This window comes from Astatotilapia calliptera, chromosome 23 (genome assembly GCF_964374335.1).
Source record: "Astatotilapia calliptera chromosome 23, fAstCal68.1, whole genome shotgun sequence".
Lineage (NCBI taxonomy): Eukaryota > Metazoa > Chordata > Actinopteri > Cichliformes > Cichlidae > Astatotilapia > Astatotilapia calliptera.
The window spans coordinates 7279071-7303109 of record NC_137443.1 but is presented as its reverse complement, the minus strand read 5'-3'; the positions used below and the strand labels follow the sequence as shown (position 1 = coordinate 7303109).

At 43.8% G+C, this 24039-nt stretch overlaps 1 protein-coding gene across 2 annotated transcripts; it reads right to left on the bottom strand.

Annotated features, from left to right (window-relative positions):
• Positions 1-398: 398 nt before the first annotated feature.
• prrc2c (proline-rich coiled-coil 2C) lies at positions 399-22993 on the bottom strand. Of its 2 annotated transcripts, none has more exons than XM_026158213.2 (34): positions 22572-22993; positions 16363-16532; positions 15768-15942; positions 15470-15579; positions 15011-15130; positions 14406-14704; positions 14214-14293; positions 13868-14004; positions 13672-13759; positions 12908-13091; positions 12144-12762; positions 11879-12051; positions 11357-11624; positions 11046-11256; positions 8473-10938; positions 7666-7826; positions 7423-7577; positions 6948-7338; positions 6757-6842; positions 6478-6672; positions 6115-6372; positions 5474-5566; positions 5270-5371; positions 4996-5167; positions 4680-4901; positions 4423-4544; positions 4177-4331; positions 3860-4091; positions 3664-3774; positions 3355-3537; positions 3172-3272; positions 2818-2944; positions 2473-2715; positions 399-2381 (listed from the first exon to the last, which is right to left on the bottom strand). In XM_026158213.2, the coding sequence occupies exons 2-34, from the start codon at positions 16475-16477 to the stop codon at positions 2115-2117; spliced, it is 8421 nt and encodes a 2806-aa protein (XP_026013998.2). In that variant the 5' UTR covers positions 16478-16532; positions 22572-22993; the 3' UTR covers positions 399-2114. The 2 variants fall into 2 exon arrangements, with proteins under 2 accessions (XP_026013998.2, XP_080154124.1); XM_080297998.1 differs by having other exon boundaries at positions 4423-4535.
• Between the last annotated feature and the right edge of the window lie 1046 nt (positions 22994-24039).

The following is a 24039-nucleotide window of genomic DNA, read 5'->3' as shown; positions in this document are numbered from 1 at the left end:
GCAGGCGTTGCAGATTTGCAACAGTTAAATACTAACAACGTGATTACCCAACATACATATTTTATGAGTTTCTTTTACTCAGAAGTACCACTGCAGGACTTGGTTGTGCATTAGCAACAAAAAGTTTAATTTAAGCCTGAGAGGGTTAAGGGGTAATAAAACATCAGTGATTTACTGACCAGTCATAAGACCTTTCCATCAGCTCTTCAAAAGAAGGTGGAACTAGAAGAAAATGGGTTTTCCTCATGTAAGCTCTCCATTGTTCCCATTTAAAATGGTGTTTACTGACACCTAGTGGTCAGATGCAATCAAAACCAGAATTAAATTGATTAGAAATTTCACAGCATGATCATTGAAAAGGATTTGGAAGTAAAAAGCACACTTCACTGAAAAACATCTCAACAGTATATTATTTATTAGTTTCTGTAACCAAACCAAGAGAATGTAAATAAGACCGTACATATTTTAATACAGCGATGAAACCCCTGTACAAGTACAACAAAAATAAAATAAAATCAAAAACAAAACAAAACAAACAATTCATTACCCTCCCTCCCTAATCCCCCCTCCAGAGTAAGGACTTTTCCCTCAACCAGGGTAGACGTGAGGAGTCCCCTCACCACCTCAGGGCGCATACTACTGTACATTTCTGAAGGACCATTGTCACCACAACCCCAAGATGAGAGCATTGTGGGTGGGGCAGCCAGTGGAGGTGAGGCAGAGAGAAAACAGCACTGATTGCTCTCATCAGCAAAGACAACAAAATAATAACTGTCCTTCTGCCCAAACACTTCAGAATTTGAGGCTTCTCTCCCTCCGTCTTTTTTTATTTTTATTTTAAACTTGTTCTCCGTCCTGTTCCTGTTCCCTCTCGCCATAAAGGTCAATACACACACACACACACACACACACACACACAAAAAGATTTGTTTTAAACGATCGGCTCACTGATTCCTCTACCCAGCCCTATCCTGCTAAACTCTAGCTAAACTCTAAAAATCAGTCAATAGCAGCAGGTCCCGGTGTTTGACAGTGAGGTGTGTATGTGTGTGTTTGTGTGATAGCAAGGATGGGTGTGAAAGCAGTGAATGGGTGTGTGTGTGTGACAGCAGCTCCTACACTGGAACAACTGCAAGTAGTGATCATACATCATCCATGTAAACCTGTAAATCCACTCAAATCTCAGCAATCTTAAAAAGGCTGCGACTTCATCTCTGCTCTGCTTTAACCTTTGGCTAAATAAACAGGAGAGTCCAGCTACAAGCTCTCCCTCTGTTTTTACCACACGCACAGACCCGACACACACCCACCCCCAACACATCGGTAAAATCTCAGGCAAGGAGATGAGAGCAGAAGGCAGGAGCAAAGGCTCACAGGCAGACGAATCAAGAACTCAATCGATTATTAAAGTCAATCAAAAGCTGCGATTTTCACATTTCAATTCTGGTAAAAAAAAGAAAGAAAACAAAACAAATGACAACAGGATTTCAGAATTCATATCTTCGAGCAGTAATCAGATCAAACCGTTGAGCGAGAGGGTGTGCACGCCTGCACAGATCTCTGGATTAGTTATAATGGGAGATTGGGGAACAAAACGTGTGCTTCACTAAATGACATCTTAAGATTGCTTCAACTACAAAATCAAATTTGATTCATTCTCTTGTTAACAAAACAGGGATCTGATATAATGTGTGATCCTATTTGGTGGGTGGGAGGGTAAACTGAACAGAAATGAGGAGCTATAAAAAATGGCAAACTCAGCAGCAAATTTCAGATTTCTCTCTCTCTCCCCCCAACTCTCTCGTCATCTACCGTCACAGTAGATTTCTATGGAACAGCTTGCTCAGCAACTTTACCGGCAGCTAAATGTGATGGAACAACCCAACTCAAATGCCCCCACCTACAGCGGGACAAGACGGGGGAAGGAAGATGAGGAAGAGGATTTTGTTTACACTCCAAAGGGCCTACTGTCAGTAACCACTACCATCTGTATCTCTACCCAACTCCTCCCCCACGCTGTCCTCGGGGCTGATGTGAGGTGGTGGCTGAGTGAATGGGGCTAGATTCACTCTTCCATCCTTTCGTTTCATTATCTGAAGAGGGTCAGAAGTGCTTTACTTTCCCTCCTCTGGTTTGATGGCCTGCGGCTTTATGGGGCCAGTCCGTATGGGCTTGGCCGTGGATGCGGAGGGTTTTTCAGAATCTGGGCGCTCGCCTCCTGTCTGGTGGTTTGGAGCTGATGTGTCAAGCGGGGGTTTTCCTCCTTGATCGATTCGAGATGCTTTGCTGGCTTGCGGGGCCTTGAGCTGCTGCTGCTGTTGTTGCTGCTGTTCTGAGAAGAACTTGTGAGTGGACTGGAGCACCTCAGCCCGCTGCTTTGCCTAAAGAGGGAAAGAAAAATACAAATAATTCAACTAATATATCCATTAGACTGCACAGGCTACTCCAACAAACAAATAACAGCAGACACACCTTTAGGTCCTGTTCAGCCTTTAGAGCTGCTTGCGTGCCTCTGGGTGCAAGGGTTGAGCCAGGTGGTCCCCGTGGGGAGTGGTGGCTGTGCTGTGGGTGCTGCGGTCTGGGGTGAGGCATGAGCCCACCGCTTACATTGGGTGACATTGGAGGGCCCATGGGAGAGCGCTGGACACCTCCAGCGAAGGAGTTAGCATGAGGAGGGCGAACCAGAGGAGAGACTATGCTGGGCTGAGACAGAAGCTGAATAAAAAGGGAGCAGAATAAACTCAATCATTTGGAATTAATAGTTCAAAATTAGTGCTTTATACAAGTTACCAAAGAAAAACAAAATTTGATTATTACCTGTGGGTTGAACTGGCCAGGAAAGTGCTGCGTCATTCTCATGCCGGCAGAGCTGGGCTGAAACTGCTTCTGGTAGAGCATACTGTTAATCTTGCTTGACTGGCTGCTAGGAGAGGTGGAGCTGGCCCTGCAGAGAGAAGTCAAAGAAACATTACAGAAACATGATATTAACAAAACCTATGAACACTCCTGAGAATAAGAAGCGCCTTAAGGTACATTTTTAGTTTGTGACACAGGAATATCTATATAAAATGACTGGTTTTCATTACAGTTTGTTCTCTTCTGTTTTGTCCACATTAAATAAGGCTTCAAATAAAAATGATAACAATGTTAACTGTACTTTTACGCATTTACCTGTAAGGACTAGAGGTGGGTGTAGTGCTCCTGCCGCTGACAGGAGGAGTCCCTGGCTTCACGTCCATCCCACTGCCAAATAGTTTCATATCCATGTCCATCTACAACACGTCACAATAAGCCACTGAGTCTCACGTAAAAACTTCTGTTTATTTAAATTGTCAAATACAGATGGTTCAATACCTTGCTGGTGGGAGGCTGCATCATGCTGTGGTTGGGGCCCATGATGCCTCGGTACGGCTGAGAGACTGGGGGCTGTCGGTTGATATTGGGGGGCTGGGTTTGGGGAGGAGTGGGAGGTAGTGCCAAGAGGGGCTGGCCTCCACCCGAGCCAAAGTTAGGCAGGGACAGCTGAGGGACCGTCACCTGGGGAGAAATTAAAACAATGGTAACCCCAAGTGAGAAGAAGAAAAATAAAGTGTGGTCCAACATTTAAAACCCAGAACAGGTTCATAAATTTATTATTATTTGTTATTTTTGCATGTAGGTTACCTGCTGCATTGCAGAACTGGGTGACTGTGTGTTGCTGTAGTAGCTACTCTGACCATGCTGTTGCACCTGCCCTGAGTACATGTTCGAGTGCTGATTCATTCCCTGTCGAGTCTGAACCAAAGGCACAAAAAAGTGAGATGAAATGCATGCATATACAAATTAATCAAATTCACTGTCCATATGATTTTCCGTTTACCTGCAGCAGGTGTGTATCAATGAGCTGAGACCCGCCCATGCCAGAGGGCTGGTTCAGCTGCGGCTCAAACAGAATGGGAATGTGCTGGGTGGAGGAGGGTTGTTGATAAGCCAAGTTGGACTGAGGCTTGCCCAGCTCAGGTGCCTGCACACCAGGATAACTGTGGAGGGATGGTCCTGAGAGCATCATAGAGGGCTGTGATAAGTTGCTCTGCATGAATGCCTGCTGGGACCTGATGGACGACAAAACCAAAGAATGAGATGAAAGAAACAATGGCGGGAAGGGAGAAGCAAACTGAAAGCCTGTGATGCCGTTACCTGTAAGGCTGCAGTGAAGAGCTAAAGAGGTCCTGTGGCTGTGAGACTGGAGGGCCGGCGCCGAGTCCTAGCTGAGCCTGATGAGTGTGTTGATGCTGAGGCTGACCTTGCAGAGGAGCATATATAGGGATGGGAATCTGCTGCACGGCAGTTGGCTATAAGGTGGGGGAAGAAGAAAAAAATTAAAATAATGGTTTTGTCTTTTAATATTTCTCTAAAGACTTAACTGTATTGTTTTATTCCTACCTGTGAGAGGCCGGGCTGGAAACCTTGCTGCTGCGCCAGGGAAGGAGGAGCCAAACGAGGATGGGGTGTGCTGAAGAGGTGGCTAGTGTCCATGTAGAAGGCTGGAATCTGAGCTGCAGAACCTACACATGTTAAACATTACAGATCAATCACAGAAACACACACACACACACACACACACACACACACACACACACACACACACACACGTAATAACAAAACCTTTAAAATCTGTATAACAGAAGTTTTCCCCTCACCTGCTGCAGACTGAGAGACGTACACCTGTGGGGTCTGCTGTTGCTGGGGCAGGAGGGGAGGCACACAGCCAAGCTGAGAGAAGCTGCTGCTACTGCTGCTATTGCTAGAAGAGGACAGGCTTCCACCTTGCAGCTGCTGGGGCTTCACCTTACAGATGTTAGGGGGGTCAGAGGCTGTGGTGGTTTTGGTACTGAGGGACGATGTCGTATAAGTGGCAGAGCCTGCGAGGTGAAAATGATTAAAAGATGTGTTTTAACAAGTTTGCAAAAACAATACTGTGGGAAGTAGGATATGTTTGAGTGGGAGTTACATTACCTGATAGTGAGGTACTGGGGGTAACAGAAGCCACCGGGATCTGTGGCATGGAGGCTGAGGAGAAGGAGGAGTATGAGGAAGCGCAGGAGGTGATGGGGGATGAGGAGGTGGTGACAGGAGAACTCTTCTCCAGACTTGGAGAATTTTCCCATGCTTTGCGTGCGGATTCCATCTGAAGAGGTAAAAGAAAGAAAAAAAGTGTTTAAGTGATGGTTCAGAGAACAAAATTTTGCAGAAAATAATGTTGCTTAGAGTTTTCTGTACATCTGTGTACCTTTAGTGTTAGGTCAACAGTAGCTGGAGAGACTGTACTGAGACTGGAGCTCTGCTGGAGGGTCTCGCGGCGAGGGAGAGGCAATGAGTGCGGTAGTGCCACCTAAAAAACATAGAACCAGAGGGAGGGAAAAAAAAAGACGTAATCTCCTCAAATTAAAAATGGTGTGTAACATTTTGAGCCTGTGTAAAGACATATACTCACATTGGCCACTAAACTCTCTTCCATTTTGTTGCCTGCTGTGGGAACGCTGTCGGCCAACGACGAGGAGGGGGTGGTATAGTCAGTGACAGACTCCTGAGGGACAATAATTTAATATGAAGGCATTCATATTAAAACAGAGTAACAAAAGTACTATAAGTGTTAACTAAATGTTGTTCATGATGAAAAAGTAAAGAATTTTGGGGAGGAAAAAACATCACTGGTTAAGTAATAATTTGAATATTGTGCCAGCCATGAATGAAGTCCCAAATGAAGTCATTCAACAGAGTTTGAGGGACAGGATTTGATGCCCGGTGTTCTCTGATTTCCATTTGTAGTTTGCTTGTAGCCCAAGTGCTACTAACTGATCACATTTGAACAGACTTTGGTTGCCTGCCAGTAACCACAATGTGTGGTGAGCAAAAGATGGATGGTGTTTGCTTACATGCAGTCAATAATGACCTGATATTGTCTGAAGAGAAGTGGTTTCTTTATCATTGTATTTTTTTTAGCTCCATCTGTAAACAATAAATTGAGGACATAAACTAAACTCTCCCCCATTTCAGTCATCAGACTATATGGGTTAATTATAGCAGGACTTCATCTAGCTCAATGTGAACGGTTGTAAAACAGTTGTAGTATACCTTAGAGTTGCTGTTGTACTCTGCTGAGGGGACTGTGATCATGCCCTCAATGTCTCCACCCAGCTCTGGTACTGTGGTGTCGCTAGTGGGAGGACTGGAGTCTGCTGCTCTGCTAGCACCTCCTCCAGGTACTCCTCCCTCCATCCCATCAGCTTCTCCTCCACGTGCATCTTTGGCCTTACGATTTTTTAGAGAGCGCTCTTTACCAATGGGACCTGGCTTGTACTCCTTGGTTTCCACTGGTTCCATCTCTGGTAGCTGAGGAGAAGTGATTAAACATTTAGGCTGGAGTAAATATTTACAGAAATGACACAAGCCAGTGTCATTTAACACAAAACTGCATTTCTAGAAGACTATGTGTACCTTCTGTGTTTTGATTGGGCCAGCTCGAGGTTGTTTCTGTCTCTGTTCTTTGGGAGCAGGTAGTTTGTTTTCAGAGCCACTTTCAAGCAATGCAGGAACTCCATCACTGTCAGTGCTGCCTGCAGATGATGGCGCTCCAAACTGAATACTGTCTATCCCCAGCTCCACGCTGCCCTCCGCTCCAGGCTTTATACCCTAAAAAACACATGTTTCATGGTTTATCGTGTGACAAAAGCATTAAAACAATAAAGAGGAAGGTGCGAGAAGCATTTTACCTACCTCAGAGGAGACAGTACCAGTAAAGGAGGTAAGAGGTTTGTTCCAGGCACTCACAGAAGGTGGCTGGGGAGGGCTTATTGGACCAACTGGAATAAACATTGTATATTTTAGATTAGAAAGCCATCCACAATTCAACCAAAGATAATTTCAAGAGTCAAAAGATTAAGACCAAAATGAACTTTTCCACTCACGCTTCTTGACATCCGGAAGGACGGTACCACCCGCTACCTTGTTCTCCCACAATTCAGTACCCAGAGTACTGTGTGTCTGTGCAGGTGCAGGGGGTAGGCTCTTTGACGTGAAGTCTGCAGCAGCAGGTGGAACAGAAGGCAGAGGAGCCACTGTTCCTTCCAGAGTCTGAGGTGAAGCAGCAGGCTGGGAGGAGGCATGATGAGGATGTTGGGCAGCAGGAACTGAAGGCTGCTGTTGGGCCTGGGGGGCAGCAGCTACAGGAGGCTGAGACTGAGGGGCCTGTTGTTGTTGCTGCTGCTGCTGCTGCGATGACTGCTTTTTAGCAAATCTTGGTGGCAGCTTTCCTCCACTTCCTCTGCTCTTCTCACCGGGGCCTTTTTTACCCCAGTTCTGTAGGACATGTGTGGATATTAGTTACACACCTACATTTTTTTAACTTTAAACATTGCACCACACAAACTATCATTCCCCCACCTGAGTAGTTTGCTCTTCTTTTTTCCGTTTCTCTTCATCCTGCAGACGCTTCTGTTGTTTTCGGGAGACAACCTCTGTGAAACCATCATCGTTGGCACTGGACTGTGGGTCCTCTGTGGTGGTAACCTCTGGGTGGTCATCAATAATCACAACACCTACAATAACAACAAATTTAACCTCAGTTTTCAAGTGATAAACAGCTCGAGTGCAGTACAGGCTTAATCTATGAGCATGTTTACTGACTGGCATAATTATTGAGATCAAACTGAGAAAGAGCATTCTCCTTGGGCTTCTTGGTGGCCTGCTTAGCTTCATCTTTGCGACGCGCAGGCTGCTCTTTTGCAGGTCGCTGGGCTGCTCCTCCAGGTGCTAGCGCTGCTGTCTCTGAGTTCTGGGCTGCAGGGCTGTTTCATTAAGAGACAAGTAGAAAGCAAAAACATTTAAACCTTTAATTCCTGTATATTTATGCAAAAAACAAAACCACAGGCAGCTTGTACAAGAAACAGTGAGAATCTTTCTGCTTTCCTTCAGAAACCTGAGACACAGTAAAAGTCTAAAAATACCACCAGTCTGATTCCGTATTTAGCTACTTTTATGACAGCCATTATAGCATACTGATCACCAGAGTGAAGAATCCTTCTAAATAATTGCAGAAATAATGGCCCCTTTTAACAAAACTTAAAGCTCAAATACAAGGATTGAATTTAGTTCCTACATCCCATAAAACTGATTGTGTATAATAAATATACTAGGATGATTATACCCCTTTCCTTTTTTAAATGCACTTCCAGTAGAAATTCTTCTGGAAATTTCTTTCATCTTAACAAGATCATTTCCAGATTTATTTACCAGGGAAAGAAACCCAGTCTTGAACTTAAAACAACAAGAACATGCCACTTCAAACTACTGCGATATTTACATTCTGCACTGGTGCTATTCAGTTGAACTCTTAATTAGGCATAATAACTACACAAATGGTTTATTGTTTGAAAATAAACTCTGTTCAACTTCTTTGTGCAAGTGACAAAAGCCTCATTGTCTCACACTCACCCTTTGCGGCCAGCTTTGGCCCCTCCTCTCCTCTCTCCCTTGCCCCCTGTGTAGCTGCGCCCTGGTTTGGCTCCACTGTTGCCTCTACGATTCTGTCTCTCTGTAGGCCTCTGACTCGAGAAGCTCCTCTTGGCTCCAGGAGCTCCATCACGTTTTGGTGTCAGCCCTCCATCAGGTGAGCTTTTACTGGGAGTCAAAGAGCCCTGGGGTGGTGCAGGGGCTGGTGCAGATGCTGTAGCTGCTCCATTAGCAGGCTCCACTGCTCCTTTCTTCTCTTCTCGCTCTCTCCTTTCATTAAAGTCACTGCTCTCAGAAGCAGTTTCCCATTCCTCATTCGCCTGATCTGACGAGTTCTGATTTGACAAATCAGGCGACTTGGTACCAGCAGCAGTAATAGTGGGACTACTTGTATCAGGCAAAGGCGCTTCTAAAGGAGACGGCAGGTCAGGTGTGGGCATAGAGGCTGCCGTTTCTGCAGGCACAGTTAATGGGGTTCCTGGAGCTCTAGAGAGAGTTGGGGAGAGGGGGATTGGGGCAGTTGCAGTGCTGGGCACAGCAGCAGCAGGAGGCACTGAGGGTAAAGAAACAGGGGGACTGGGGGCTGACTCTCCACTAGCCAAAACTGCAGCCTCACGCTCCTTTAAACGCCTAAAGCGGGGCGGTTTATCTTGCCTTGGGGGCCGTGCTGGTCTAGATCGACGAGGCCTCTCTCTGCTACTTTGAGGACCCCCCTCCCCAAATTTCTTCCCCTCAGATTTTGGGGGTCGTCGGTCAGTAGGAGGATTGTCAAATCTTGATGTGGACTCTGCATCTTCAGGCCTGAATGTCTCCATGGGTTTAGAGGGCCACTGGGACGAAGGTTCTCTGGGTGCTGGTCGTCTAAGAGGGGCTGAGCGTGGGCCTCCACGCTCCCTCGCGCCACCTCGTCTGCTGTATAATCCCCCTCTTCCTCGCCGAGAAGGCTCTCCTTTAGGAAGGAATCCTGGTTTGGGGCGGCTTTCATCATCTGCTCTTGATCCAACCTTTTCCCCCATGTGAGGTGGTCCAAAGCCTGGCTTGTGAGATACTGAGCGGCCCTCCCCAGGGAGCTCTCTTCTCAGTGGACGGCTAGGTTTGGTGCTAGGCTCACGGTCAGATGGTCCAGTATCACTGGCAGACTCCCTCCCGCCTTCACTTTCAGAGTCTGTGTCTGAACCACGGCGCCGTCTACGTTTTGGTATAACCTCAAAGTCAGAGCTCTCACTTCGCGTTTCACTTTCCTCCCTGTTGCGAAAGGCAGCAGTACCTGCAGCAGATGGTAAATCTGAGCGTGATCGGGGCTCTCGATAGGGGTATTCTGCCCGGCTTCTACCCCGACTCCCCCTGCCTCTACCACTGTAAGTCCCACGGTAGCTTCGTCCTCTGGAATAATACTCCCCTCGACCACGACCTTTGAAATTTGAGTCTGCCGGCCATTCTCGCTCTCTGTCCTTATCCATTTCCTTCTCCCGCTCTCGTTCCCTCTCTCTTTCCTCTCGCCCCCTCTCTCTTTCCTCTCGCCGGTAGGAACGTGGAGGGAGGTTGGACTCTTTCCGAGAGGGCAGTTTGGGTTCTGGATGTTTCTCATTGCTGGGTGCCTTTTCCACCTTCTCCTCCTGAGAAGAAGAGGTGGGAGCCCCAGAAGAAGGCTGAGAGTCTCTGGCCCTCTGATGGGCAGTTGGAGTTTCCTCCGCCTCTGCAGTTTCTCTCTTTCCCTCACCGTGAGGCCTGGAGTCTTCTGATACAACAGCAGCTGCAGATGGAGCTTTGGACGACTGTTCCTTTTTGGGCCTATCCCCTCTTTCCCCTCTCTCATGACGCTTCTCTCTTTCTTCTCTTTGCTCCCTCTCTTCTTTCATGTCCCTTAAGACAGGTTTCTTTATTGGCCCAGATCTACGTGCAGGTCTGTCTCCTCCTGGTCCTTCTCTGCGTCCAGCTCCTGATCTTCCACCCCACCGCAGCTCAGTCTTCTGCTTGCTGGGTGCTGGCAGAGGCAACTTCTCTTGTTTGTGTAATCCATCAGCAGGAGGGGTAGCTCTGTTATTTGTTACAGCAGCCTGAGAGTAGAGCTCATTCTGGGGCTTATCATCAGTTCGTTCCCCTGCTTCCTGTATCTCTAGTGATTTTGTTCCCAGGGGTAGCCCGTCAAACCTAGGCTCTTCAAGCTTAAGAGAGTGGCTGGAGCCCTGTGAGACATTTCTCTGGAGCATGGCTTGGCCAAGAGCTTCTACCTCCTCCCCACTTGGTAAGCCTGGCTCCTCTGGGTCAAAACCTGTGCCTACAGGGACTCTGTCAAGAGGTCCTGGCAAGTCTTCCGGGCCCTGCGTAAATGCTGATAGAGACTCTGAAGGGTCCCGGAAGAAGTTACTTTTACGAGAGTCCAATGAACCGTGATCTTGGGGATAGATAGCTGGAAGACCCCTGTCCAGATCCAAACCAGAATCCATCCTATAAATAAAAACACCAAATTTTAATTGAGATGTTTAAAGCATGAAAGAAGTTAATTACCAATTACTTCCATTCATATTTTTTTCTGTCAATTAATATTTTTTAACCTTTGCTCCTTGTTATCATCCCTTCCTTTTGGAGGAGTCACAGAAGGTAATGGCTCTGACTGTGGGTATGGGTCTGATCCCCAGACCATCCGTGAGTCTGAGGCCAGGCCGTGGTCACGAACTGGTCGGGTTAAGTGGTCAAATGAATCCGAGCTAGAGCTTGAGTTGTCCCCTGGCTCCCTGCGTACAATCTGCTTAGGTGGCATCCTCCCTGAAGTTGACAAAAGATGTACTTTGAAAAAAACAAAAAAAACCCCCACACAGCAACACTTATCACACCCACACCAAATTTATTTTGCATATCTACTTACCAGGGTGAATGTTAGTTGGCATGTCCATAGGTGGCCGGCCTGACATCATCCGAGGGTCCATGTAGGACTGCATCATAAGCCAACGGGGATCAAATCCCATGGAGGCCAAGTGTTGGTGGTGAGGGCCTATGGGTTGGTACATGGAGCGGTGCTGTTGTTGCTGCTGCTGCTGCTGGGCAGCTGGAACGCTGCCACCACTTGAGGGAGACACAGAGCCCCCACTCTGCTGTTGCTGCTGTTGTTGCCATTGCTGCTGCTTCATCTGTTCCTACAAGTGCATTGACGAACATTTAAGAAATGTTAAAAAACAAAAACAAACTCAAGCCAACTTAACCCATCAAACAGACACATCTTATCAAATTATTCTACCAAGCGCTCAACCTGATCACCATATGTCACAGTTAAAGCTATTGCAAAGAAACAGCTCAGGTGTGGAAATGTTGCTTGACAGGCCTTCTAAGATCCCCAACTAGCCTATGGTACAACCAGATAATGATTTACCAAGTAAGGCCAAACCCTTACCTGCTGTCTGAGGAATCGAGGTGGTAAAGACTTCTGAAACTGTTTGGAATAGCCTGAGATGACAGAAGGACGCATAGCAGCTGCTGCCTCCCCTTCCAGCGGTGATTGTGCAATAGGGACTTCATCACCAGCAGGGGTTTCCTTGTGAGGCAAAGACATGTGGGGCTCATCCACTGTGGAAAAACAAAAACAGTATTGGCATTAATTAACAAGTGGTAGTCAGATAATTTTTTTGCAACTTGATCATTGTTCAGAGTTAGCTTACCTCTGTTGTCCTCCATGTTAAAATAGTCTCGGATTGGCACTGAGGTCCTATCAGTTTGGTTCTCGTCCATTATGGGACCAACCTCAGCCAAGGAGGTCTCTCCCTCGCCCTGTGGCTGCTCTGGAGCTAAGGCTACAGGTCTCTGGACAGGCGGGGTGGGCTGACGAGGCAGGTGAACCTCTTCCTCAGCATTTGGTTCTGCTCTATCTCGCTCCCCTCTCTCAGGTAAGGAAGTCTGCATGACTGTGGCTTGTGATTGTGAAATTGGGACTGAAGGTGCAGGACTAGAAACAGGAGGAGTTGATAAAGATGCTTCCTCACGGGGAGCTCCTGCCTCATCATTGGTGGTCTGAGCAGGGGAAGGCTTGCCCTCATTAGCCTGGCGGTGTTTTTCATTTAAACGTTTAAGTTTTTCAGCACAAGCAGCAAGTCGTTGCTCCTCCATCCGGCGTTCCTCTTCCTCTCTCCTCCGTCTTGCTCGCTCTACAGCTTCAGAAATTTCAGAAGACTTTTTCCGTTTTTGCCGCCAGGCTTCAGAATCCTCCTCAGCACCAGGTGCCCCTGCAGCCTGTGCTTTGCCCCCACGCTGAGCTCCACCACCACCAGAGCGACTGCCAGCCTGAAAAACGGAGAATAAAGTCATAAACAAAGTGATCACAGTGTTGTTACGTTCCCCTAAACGGGTCCAGGCGGTGAGGGGGAAGTAACAGTGTTAATAAAATTAAGACATGATAGTAGGCTTCTGTAACTTGCACATGCTTTACCTGGAAGTCCTGTGTAGCAGCTGATTTGTTATATTGCCCCATACTCCCAGGTGATGGGGCTCTGGGATCAACACTCTCAGCCCATGAAGCTTTACTTCCTCCACGGTCCTCAGATCCCTCCTTCCAGCCCTCCTGACCGTCCGTTGGCCGAGCTCTCATACGATCCACTTTACCCAGCCATTCCCTGAAAAGAAGATAGTTAAGTAAAAAAAACAAAACAAACAAACACCTAACACGCATGCCCAATTTTCAACTAACCTGAATTGCTAGTTTCATTAATGACTTCACCACAAATGCAGCCAAACTTCCATTTAAAATAAAATGTTTTATTATTTCACTTTGCATAAATTATTTGCCACTTTGCCCATCAACAAGTGACAATAATGCTTCCATTAAACAACCATTCTCATGCTGTGGCCTCCCAGCAATATGTGAATATCAATTTCTTTCTTTGCTCATGGAAGTGAATGAATCGTCAAGCGCTGTAAATCATCTTTAACAACTGCCCATTACTGCACTGTTTTATCGTGTATTGGTCCATTTACCAACAATCATTCATAATGTTGTCCACCTCATTCAAATGCATACGACTGTTTCCCCTACTGTAGCCATCTGTATTAATCATAAGTTAATAAAACTTTGGACCAACTCAGTTCAAATTTTGCCAATACTGGGAAACACTTGTGTGGTGCAAGTGAAGAACACAAAAAGTAAAAGCAGGATATAGTAAATGAGTAAATGAATATATTAAAAAAAATGCTAACCAGTTTTCTCCCTTGTCTTTAGCAGCTTGGTTCTCCTCATCATCACTGAAGTTAAGTTTCTCAGTGTAGTCCACCTCCATCTGAGCTCCTGAATTGCAAAATAGACATGACTGATAAGAAGCTAGAATTATCAGAGACGCACAAATTTCTATTACAATTAGATGTTGTCATTTATAGAAGATATAAATCTACTGACCTGCCCAGCCCTCATCAGCATCAGTGTCCAAGTTGTCGAGTTCCTTCAGTTCAGTTGCACTGATAATAGAGGGTCTGTCTGGGTCTTGAAGCCAGGATTGTGGGGGTGGCTGCTGAGGTCGTGCTGAACGAGGAGCCCTGAAAAATAAAGGAAAGTTGATTTTTAAACCTAACAAATACATAAATTACTTGTGTACACAATGTGCTTCTGTGATCATGTAATTTGTGTAGCAATGATGTTAATGTTTCATGTTTAAAATAATCCAAAAATACCGTACTAATAAAAACTCAAAATTGATCTTTTTTTTCTGCAATCCAAGTATCAAGCGCTTATCCCTTAAACTCACTTTGCCCCATCTTGTGGTACAGGGTATCTGAAGTTCCCCTGCCCTGCACCAAAGGACATTTGCGGATAGGCGTGGAACATCTAAATCACAGAGACAGCAATCAACACACAGCGTAAAGAAAAACAACCACTAGTTTTTGCAGTTGTGATATTTTTGTTTTGCCCATCCAGAATATGTAACAATATTACGTACATAAGGTGGCATCATGCTCCTGAAAGCAGGGTCAAAGTGAGTTGGTACGCCAGCAGGAGGCTGTTGGCCTCCATTAACTTTAGGTTGAGGGGGGCCAGAGGGAGGTAACCTCTCCCTGGGATCCTTCTTCTCCCTTTGGCCATCAGTGGTTGTGTTTCGGCCAGGTTCATCAGCTTCGACAGGTGGCGTAGAGGTACCAGGGGCCGTGCTACCCTCCTCCACAGCCCTGTTCTCCATCTCCGGGGGGCTAGGTGCAGTGTTCAAATTCCTGCCGCCACCCTCACGCCAACTGCCAACATCTACCAGGACAGACAGAAAAGAGGTTTTAATTGTCTGATTACAGTTAGGAATCTTTTAGACCAGGGGTCTCAAACTTAAATGAGCTGTGGGCCACTGCTGGCACTGTCATTTCATTGGAGGGCCACTGTAGTGTTCAAGTAGTACAAAAAACCAAAACCAAAAAACACCAAACAAACAAGAAAACACCCCAAAATATTTCAAAAAGTGTAGTTTTTTTTTTTTTAATTTTAAATATTGTATAACAAGAGAAAACTGCAAACGTGAATGCAATCCCCCCCGTTCCCCCGTCGTGGCTGTGTCCATACTTTGAGGTCTAAGGCTTGGGCCTGGTCCATAAGGCTCCTCTTCTTGACCGTCCTTGACCTCACCAGCCGCCTGCAAGCTGGGAAACTCCTGGTGAAAATGGCTGCTCACACGGGGAGAACCTGTCCAGGACAAGCAGATCATTATAAATGTGAAGAAATCACAAGGTTAAATATATAACAGTCATTTACAGATGCACTGAAGGGTCTAATCCGCAATTTGGTACACAGAAGTTCTACACCCTAACATTACATTATGCAGAGTTCAAATGATCTGCATTCCAAGCGGACTATAATGGCAGACTGAGGATTGGGACTTTGTTTGGTGAACACAAGTAGGGAATGTGCTGGATACTGTTTACAATCTTTTACATAATTTCCTAGCACAACCATGGTGTACACATAGATAATAGTTTTTTGAGCAGGTGTAAGGCTTACGGAGCAAATGGTACGCATATTTACCGTCTAGCTGTGTCTGCTTGCTGTTTGCCCAGGAACGACTGCCCCCAACAGAAAGGTCCTGTGGCTGGACCACTGCTGGTTTGTTTTGAGGTGGTGGTGTCTCCTGTTGCCTATGGTACATAAAAACAGGGTAAAGCTTTCAACAACATGAATCTGAAATATGAATGGTACTTCACTTTATATTAGATAATTACAGCTACTGTTAAGTAACTTGGGGTAAAACGTTTAGACTATTTTCCTCTGTATGAAAAAAACAAATGTGGATCTAAGATATTTAATGCAAGCAAGTTAAATGCACCTCTCCTCCCCGGCTTCAGTTCGAGATGCCCATCCACTGCCGTCTTTGGGGACAATGTTGACGTTGGGATCGTTTCCCTTGTTCTCTGCTTTCAGGCTGGGGAGGTTGGCCGGAGGGGGCATGCGCCGGCTGACAGCAACTTTGCCCAAACTCTGGAGCCCATGTCTGGCAGCCACTGGAATGAAGAAACATTATGCAGAAGAAGATCAAGATTAGGATATTTTGCCCCCCTGAACTGCTTTTAAACAATGTTCACATGAGTAATAGGGGTCAGCTTGTTTGACTTATTTTGGATTTATTCATAACACAGCTGTCACACTGCTCCTCATGCAGCCTGCAGTGTAGTCCCAACACGTCAGTGATAAACTTGACAATTAAAAAGAACACAGACAAAAGATACCCGTTTGTTTATATGCATTCTCTCTGTATAATTCTTTATCTGAAGTATACCAACAAACAACCTCATAACTGCCTATGAACATGAATATAAAAACAGTTAAGCCAAATCAAAGATTCATCGAGTACTTAGAATAATTAGATAAAAAAAAAATATCCTACAATTCTTTGCTTCCATGCTTTATTACTGGAAGCTTACCTGCAGTTTTCTGGGTTTCCAGAGATTTGCCTTTGTAGGTGTTGAAGAGGCTAAGGGTTGCATACTTTGTTTTGCCATCCTTTGCCTTGGTGCTCTGCCCTGACTTCTCGGACATTTCGCTGGAAACTCATTGAGTCTGGTCCTTTGGCCTCGCCCCCAGAACCAGCCTCCTATAGCACAAGGGAGAGAAAAATAAGATCAGAGAAGAGACCCCCCCCCAAAGTTTATTGGCTAAAATACCAATGTGTTTGACTTGGTATTAAATTTAAAAGGGGTTTTCCCTCCAGGGACTACGTTAACACTCATAATGAACTTGCATGAACCCTGATCCACCTAGTGAGCAGATCATCTTTTAATGGTCTGCCAAATTGGAAGTAGGGCTGCCAAAAACGATTATTTTGATAGTCGACTAGTCACCAATTATTTTTGCGATGAGTCGACTAATCAGATCATGCACCCATTGGACATAAAATGTACAACTTATTGCACCAGCATCTGCTACTCTTATATAACTATCATTAGCTTACAGCTTTAAGTGTGTAAGGTATGTGCTAACTAAAAATAAAGACAAGATGATAGTTTATTAAATTTTAATGAAATGTGCAGATTGTTTCAGTGGAGTTTAATAAACTCAGCCGTGTGCTCCTTGCCATCTAAAATATAACAGGACATCGGAGTATATTCTCGAGCATGTCACACTTCTGATAATCAGTTGCCTGTTTGACGTTTATTCAGCTGTGTAAAAACGATAACTTTAATCTCAGCCAAACCGATTTACTCAGGAACAGATGAAATACTAAAAAAAGCCAAACAATATAATTTTTAAGTTATCCAAGTCACTCATATATTATGTTTAACCTGAGTAGCGAAAGACTGGTGGGTTTGAAAACGATTTGCCGCGAGTCCGGTGTTCTCACGGGCTCTAGTGAGCCTTGAACCCCGGTTAGCTATCGAGCTGGTGGGTAAAAGACGTCTCCAAAAACGTCGGAGCGCTTTGGAAAATATGTGGTCTCTTGATAAACTGAGCAAATATTTGAGGTTTACACAGTTATATTCTCGCCTGAAAATCTGTTAAGTTTATTTTGTGACCATGAAAGAATAATAAGAGTAATATTAAAACCAACTAGCTGCCACCATTGTTGAAAACTGAGCAGGGCCGCGCTATGAATACTGGGACACAGCTTCTTCTTCTTCGGGGTTTAACAGCAGCTGGTATCCTTGTACATGCAGTGCTGCCATCTTCTGTTTCTGTCCGTTATTAAACTCTTAAATCCTACTACTTATTCCAGCGTCTTTTGGGATCTTACAAAGCTTCAAACGACGCGTCGACTATTAAATTACTCGCCGACGATTTTGATAGTTGATGTAATCGTGACTAGTCGACTAATCGCTGATAATTGGCGTCTGTCTTGTGTCAGTGACGTAAAAGGCGGATTTAATGCGACATGACCGTTCAAACAGCAGTCGCTTTCTAAAACATCGGATATGTATCGGATTCAGTACCACATACGAAAGTGACCCAGATCGGATTTGAAAATATCGGATTTGTGCCGTTCACACTGTCATACCATGATCGGATATGGGTCGCAGAGGGTAAAGAAAAATCGGATTTGATGCGCTTTTGCCTGCAGTGTGAACGTAGCCATAATGACTTTTATCAAAAAAAAAAAAAGAAAAGAATACCCACCAAAACCTTTTAGTAGTACAAAGACAACATAAGAAATGACACAAGAAAAGGCACTCTGCTCAGTTATGGCAATGGGGCGATGACAGGAAATAGAGTAGGATTTAAGATACACAGTTCAGTAACCAAGAAAAGGAAACACCAGAAAGTGAATTGGAGTGAGCAGCTCCAAGAACAGAGAGGCGACACATTTACAGCTGCAGTGTCTTTCCTATGTCACACAAAGGTCATTTATTATTAACGGGGGAAGTGGTGTAACATAGTCTGTAAGTGTGAGATTATGTTGGTGTGTGTATGTGCGCGCTTGGGGGAGCCGACAGCTCAGATCAGTCCACACTATCCAAAATGCTGCCGGTGAACACCAACAAACTAACTTAAAAGGAAAAAAAAAAAAAAAAAAAAATCATATTCAGGACAATGTGGCTCTCATTTTACAAAATACTTTCAAAAAGATTTCCTCTTATTTTCTGTAAGTATGAGAGTATGAACATTACCCCTGGTTTCTGTAGCGATGGTAGCCAATACAAATCCATAGTGCCTTTATTAAACCAAAAACACATCTCCATTCTGTTCAGTTCAGCTTATTTATTCATTTTTAAAAAGAAACCTTTTTATTTTTTGTTGGTTTCTTCATTCTTTTTCCTCCCAACTTAGACCAGGTTTATTAATTGCCCCAAAATAGATTTTATGACTCATTTTAGAATTTTACATTTTTTCCCCAGAGGCACCCACAATCAGTTTATTAGCGGACAATTCTTCACTCAAGCTTTTTGTTTGCTGGCCACATTTCTATAAGGGCAGTTCTCAACTTCATCCAGCTGTTTCCTCAAAAAGGATCTGTCTAACCAAACCCCCTCGCAGGTAGAGAACTGGCATCAGGTGCCACTAACTCCAAGGTGATTGAGTAGGAATCCCTCTGCACGAGGGGAGGTAAAAAAAATAAAATAACTATCAGTAAAGGCCTTCATGATGACTTATGAAAGCAAGATAACAGATGTAAAACAGCTATTGTGGTTAATCCTTTTTGTGTCCCTCCAGTGATGCTCTTCTTTTATCACTTATAAAGTGATAAAAGGGGCTACAGTGGTGACAAGTTTTGACAGGTCCTATTAACCTGAGATGATAAGAATAACACAGGGGAAACTAAATCAAGATTCTTTTGTTAAGCTCATTAATGAATACAATTTTTCTTAAACGTTCAACAAGCACATTTATAAAAATCCAAAGTCTGAAGTTACTCAAGAATGAGCTCTCTACACCAAATGGGGTAATTTAGTATTTAATATGTTGTGGACTTGCTCTTAATCAACATTCACTTAAAGAGACTATATTGTAAGAGTTTTTGAATGATTATATTAGGAGTGAGAGAGAAAGATTTGTAATAACATCCCAGCTCTCCAGCCCTAATTTGTCTAGCCTGACCTCCAGTGCAACCCTGCACACCTGCAACTGCTCTGCATTAGCGTTTACACGCATGAGCTCTTTTCTTCCCCTTATTAAATACTCAAACTATCAGCACTTTGGCGTTTCTTTTGTGCATCAAATAGTTTGTGTGCAGTTCTCAGAGATTTTGACGGTTTAATGAAGGTAAAATTACTGAGTCTAGATCAGATATTTATTAAATAATAAGATCAGAATCATTTGACATGAAACATTAGAAAAAAATAATTGGCAATTAACTGTAAAATGTTCTTTAACTAGCTTTTTTCCTGAGTTGAATTTTAAAAAGAGTGAGATAAAACAGGTTATTGGCAACTGATGTGGCCCCAAAGTTGCCCGCAAACACAGAAGAGGGGAGACCAAAGTCAGCAGCAAAGCTGTAGTTCCTCTCATTCTGAGGATTACTGCTGCAGTAACAAAATCACCACAGGGCAACATTAACACCAAGTTTCACATCAGAGCAAGATCGGTCCAGTGCTTCATTATTAAACATAATACAGCACAATAATCGTTCATCTTAATTGTTGTTTTTTTTTTTTTTTTTTTTTTTAAAATAATCGCTGGAAGCCCAAATTCTTAATTAAAAATAAAACTATTACTCGCTCAGCTCTAGCATGTTGGCAGTGAAAATATTTTCCTGTTCTGGATAACAAAGTTAATAAACAAAGATGATGTTTTTGACACATTTGAGAAGGCATTAATAACTGTCGCCACTGTGCTTACACTTGAAAGTAGAGCATAACTAATTAACAAGACATTTAAACAGTGCTGCCCTCACTTGACAGGAAAAGACATACTTAAACTAAATATGCCAGGTAACTACTGGGTCTCAGATGTTATGCTGCCACCTGCTCCCCTCTAACATTGTGACAGGAAGTTGTAAACAGGCAAGGTGGATAAGAAAGTGGTGTGGTTCTGCAGTGCAAAATCAATTGTTGTATGCTGGTTGTGTCAGAGTAAACTGCCATACAACCACTTAACTAGAACAATGTATACACACATTATGCAAACACATGTGGACATTATTCTGCAATGAAATATGACGAGTTCAAAATTGCTCATAAATCCACACTCAAAAATTAGGAACACTATTGGTTTTGTGTGGTTATTGGCACTCTAAATGAAGGTTAGGACAAGGGATGCGCTGATCTGACATTTGGATTAAATAATGGTCCAATAGAGACTCCGGTGTTGGTAACAATAAGCTGAGCAGTGTGATTTCTCTCAACTCGAAACTGGACAAGTTTAATTTGTGCATCTCTAGTAAAAATAATTTTTTTAATTTGCAAGACTCCCTTTTACAGGTGAGCTCTACTTGCAAGTTTAGTAGACTGAGGTTACGTGTCTGTATATTGCTGATGTCTACACCATTCTGTTTGCAGCGGGGCTAGATGATTAATTTGGTCATAATGCAATTGCAATTTTGATTTACAGCAATAATACAACTAAATAAACGTTAGAATATGATTACTACTACAAAGCATTTGTTTTGTCTCTTCTTGATAGCAGTACTTTTTCACCTGTAATGTGACTAACAGCCTTGTTCTTGATGGTCCTCTATGTTTTGCACTGTAATGGTGCAGTTTAAAAAAAAAAAAAAAAAAAAAAAAAGGAAGAAGAAAAGAAAAAGAAGAATCTACACTGGCCATAATGGGCTACAATTTATATATACACCAGTCAAAGTTAGAGAAAATGCAGAGAATACAGAAAATATTAAACCCTTAATAATGCAAGCCCTGTCAACAATCGACTTTGCCAGCAATATCTGTCAAATAATAACCTGCCACATGATATGGCCCATAAATAGAAAACATTAATAATTAGAACCCACTCAGCATCTATCAACTGACATTCACATTGGTCAGGGCCAATGAAAGAGGCTTAGTAAGCCATCATTAATGACTGCTTAGTGTTTTTGGCACAGTGAACATAAAGCTGGGTGAAAGGACTGGAAATTATTATGTTTATTCAATGGCATCAATCCTAATGAATCCATTTCCTTTGGGAATTGTCTGCAATTCCATTGTGCCCATAAGAAGGTGAAGTATGGTTTTGTTTTCAGTATGAGGATGGGTAGGTGCTTAGATTGGACATTCAAATGAATTAAAGTCATGTCATGGGATTAAGTGGTGTGATAAAAAAGTAAACTGATATCAGTCCCTTTAAAGTTGTTTTTTATGCCAAATGAAGGATAAAAATAACTTATCTTTATAAATCACTGCTTCCCAAAGACTGTTCCCTTCTTGTCCCTGTGCCTCTCTGATCAGGCACCATCACTGACTGGTGGATCAATAAGTACTACTCTAATCAATATTTCCCTGAATGGCCTCCTTGAAACCATTCAGATGTAGACCCATTACTAATCTAAAATGCATAAGCAGAAAGCATCACCATGAAGCCAATTAATTATCTTCCAAGTATTTTCCACATCCAAGAGATGCTTATGAATCATATGGAGTCTTAGACAACTCAACCCTGCCAACATGCATACTCACAGAGTAAAAATGTTCTTTACGACCACAATTCGTTAAATCTGCACCTCATCATGGCTGGAAATGAAAGCAGTGCGCTAAAGTTTCATTTTAACATAAAGGAAAATAACACCAGGACATGTTCCTTGGTTAAATGCCAGATCAGATATAAAGGTTTCACTGTTCCGTGCAGTTTACTTTTCTTAAATTACTGCCATTCATGAATCTGCAGGCCATCTCTCCCCATGAATCGACCCTGTGGTGGGCTGGGTGGCTCATACCGGCAGGGGAGTGCAGGCCCTATTCGCCGGAACTCAACCAAACCGGGCTCAAATATCACCTCACTCTCACAAAAGCTAGGCACAAAACCGCCAACATTATAACGCAGCCAACGGGCCAGCTTTTAACGTAAAATGTCATTATAGGTGGCGTTTGAAAGCAGGCCGTCAGCTTGCACGGTTTAGCACAGTTCCGTTTCTTACTAGTCGCCATCACCTCCACTTCCAGCCCGTCAGTGGCCAAAGCATGCTAACCAGCTAACGCTGTGTGCACACCAGCCCATCAGTGACTGAACAAAACTTCACACTTTCAACTTGCATGACACACAGACCCACCTGCCACCGCCGGTGCCTCCTTTATCCTTTCGGGTGCTGTACGGCTTTACTTGAAATCCGGTTTCGGCCTGGTTTGTAGTGGACCAGTGAGTGTCTGGCCGGCGGATTACAAAAGCTGGCTAGCCTGCTAACCCAGTTCGGCTAACGATGGTTAGCTACTCCGCTCGCTGGCTGCCAACAAACCGCTCTCCACATGCGCGGTCCTGCACTTTCTGTCTTCTCCGCAGTTTCACGCCACCGGTCTCTTCTCGTCTGCTCGGCCGTTACAGCGGGAACCGGTTCGCAGTCTTCTCGTGGTTCCGTATGTCTCCCCACCCGTTATCTCGTACCAGACCGTTTTTGTAGTTGAGTGAGGCCCCGCTCGCGCCGCGGCCTGTCTCACAATCAAAGATGGCAGACCGCGGTTGCCAGATATGCTTTCTGACATCCCCCTCTCTAAAAGCTTCTCACATCCCGTGCAGGTGCACCAACATTTGATTGAAATTCCAGATTTCAGATTTTATATTAAAAAATTATAATTAATTGAGATGATAATTGAAAAATTCTGAGGTATCCTTTTTTTACGCTGCAATTAAATTGTTTTCTGTTATACTGAGTTAAAATAATACAACATGTAAGTATTACTGAACCTTGATTTGTTTATGATCACAATTAACCAATCCCCCATAACTATCTTATTTCAACTAGATCTTGACATCGTCTATAAATATATTTTAAAAAAAGTTTTAATGTGCAACAATATCCCATCTAAAAGCACAAGCATACACTGCATATGTTGCACAAACCTGATATCTGTTCATCTTCTACAGAGACAAAAACCCGTTATAAATGTATAAAAGGGTCACCTTAAGTCCAACTTTCAATTCTCTGTAATATATCAGGATATTTATTTATTAGAACTATCTGGATTATTAGAGCTATTTTGTAATATTTTGTAATATTTAATATTGGTACTTTAACCTGGTCACTACTATTCGTATTGTCTTGGAGCAACTGTGACCACATAATTTCATCTAGAACTAATAAAATATTCTGATTCTGAATAATGATTCCAAATCTACCTGGAGTCAACCATCCATCCCGATGGTGCACAAAAGCAGTGAAGAAGAGAGTGCAGGCAGGCTGGGTGGAGGGGGGCGGGCGGGGGGGTCCTGGGGTGATTTGTGACACAAAAGGAGCAAGTGTGAAAGGGAAGGTTTAAAATATAGTAGTGAGAGCTGCCATTATGTATGGTTTGGACACTATAGCACTGTAGAGTGACCATGATGAACATTATTAGAAAAAGAATACCTCAGAGGGACAGCTCAGGTTGAGCATACGTGAATTTTCCTTCACGTATTTTTCTCCATATCTTGTGATGAAGGAGGACATGCAAATTTGTCAATGTGCTAGAGGAGGATGTGGATAAGGTGAGAGACCGATGATCCACTGTCGGGACCTCTAAAAGGAATACCCAAAAGAGGAAGGT

Coding starts and splice junctions, on each gene's coding strand:
- prrc2c (XM_026158213.2), bottom strand. CDS start 16,477: ATGTCCGAGAAGTCAGGGCAGAGCACCAAGGCAAAGGATGGCAAAACA. Junction 13,092..13,671: donor AAAGACAAGGGAGAAAACTG/GTTAGCATTTTT, acceptor TCTTCTTTTCAG/GGAATGGCTGGGTAAAGTGG. Junction 4,092..4,176: donor TCTTCACTGCAGCCTTACAG/GTAACGGCATCA, acceptor GTCGTCCATCAG/GTCCCAGCAGGCATTCATGC.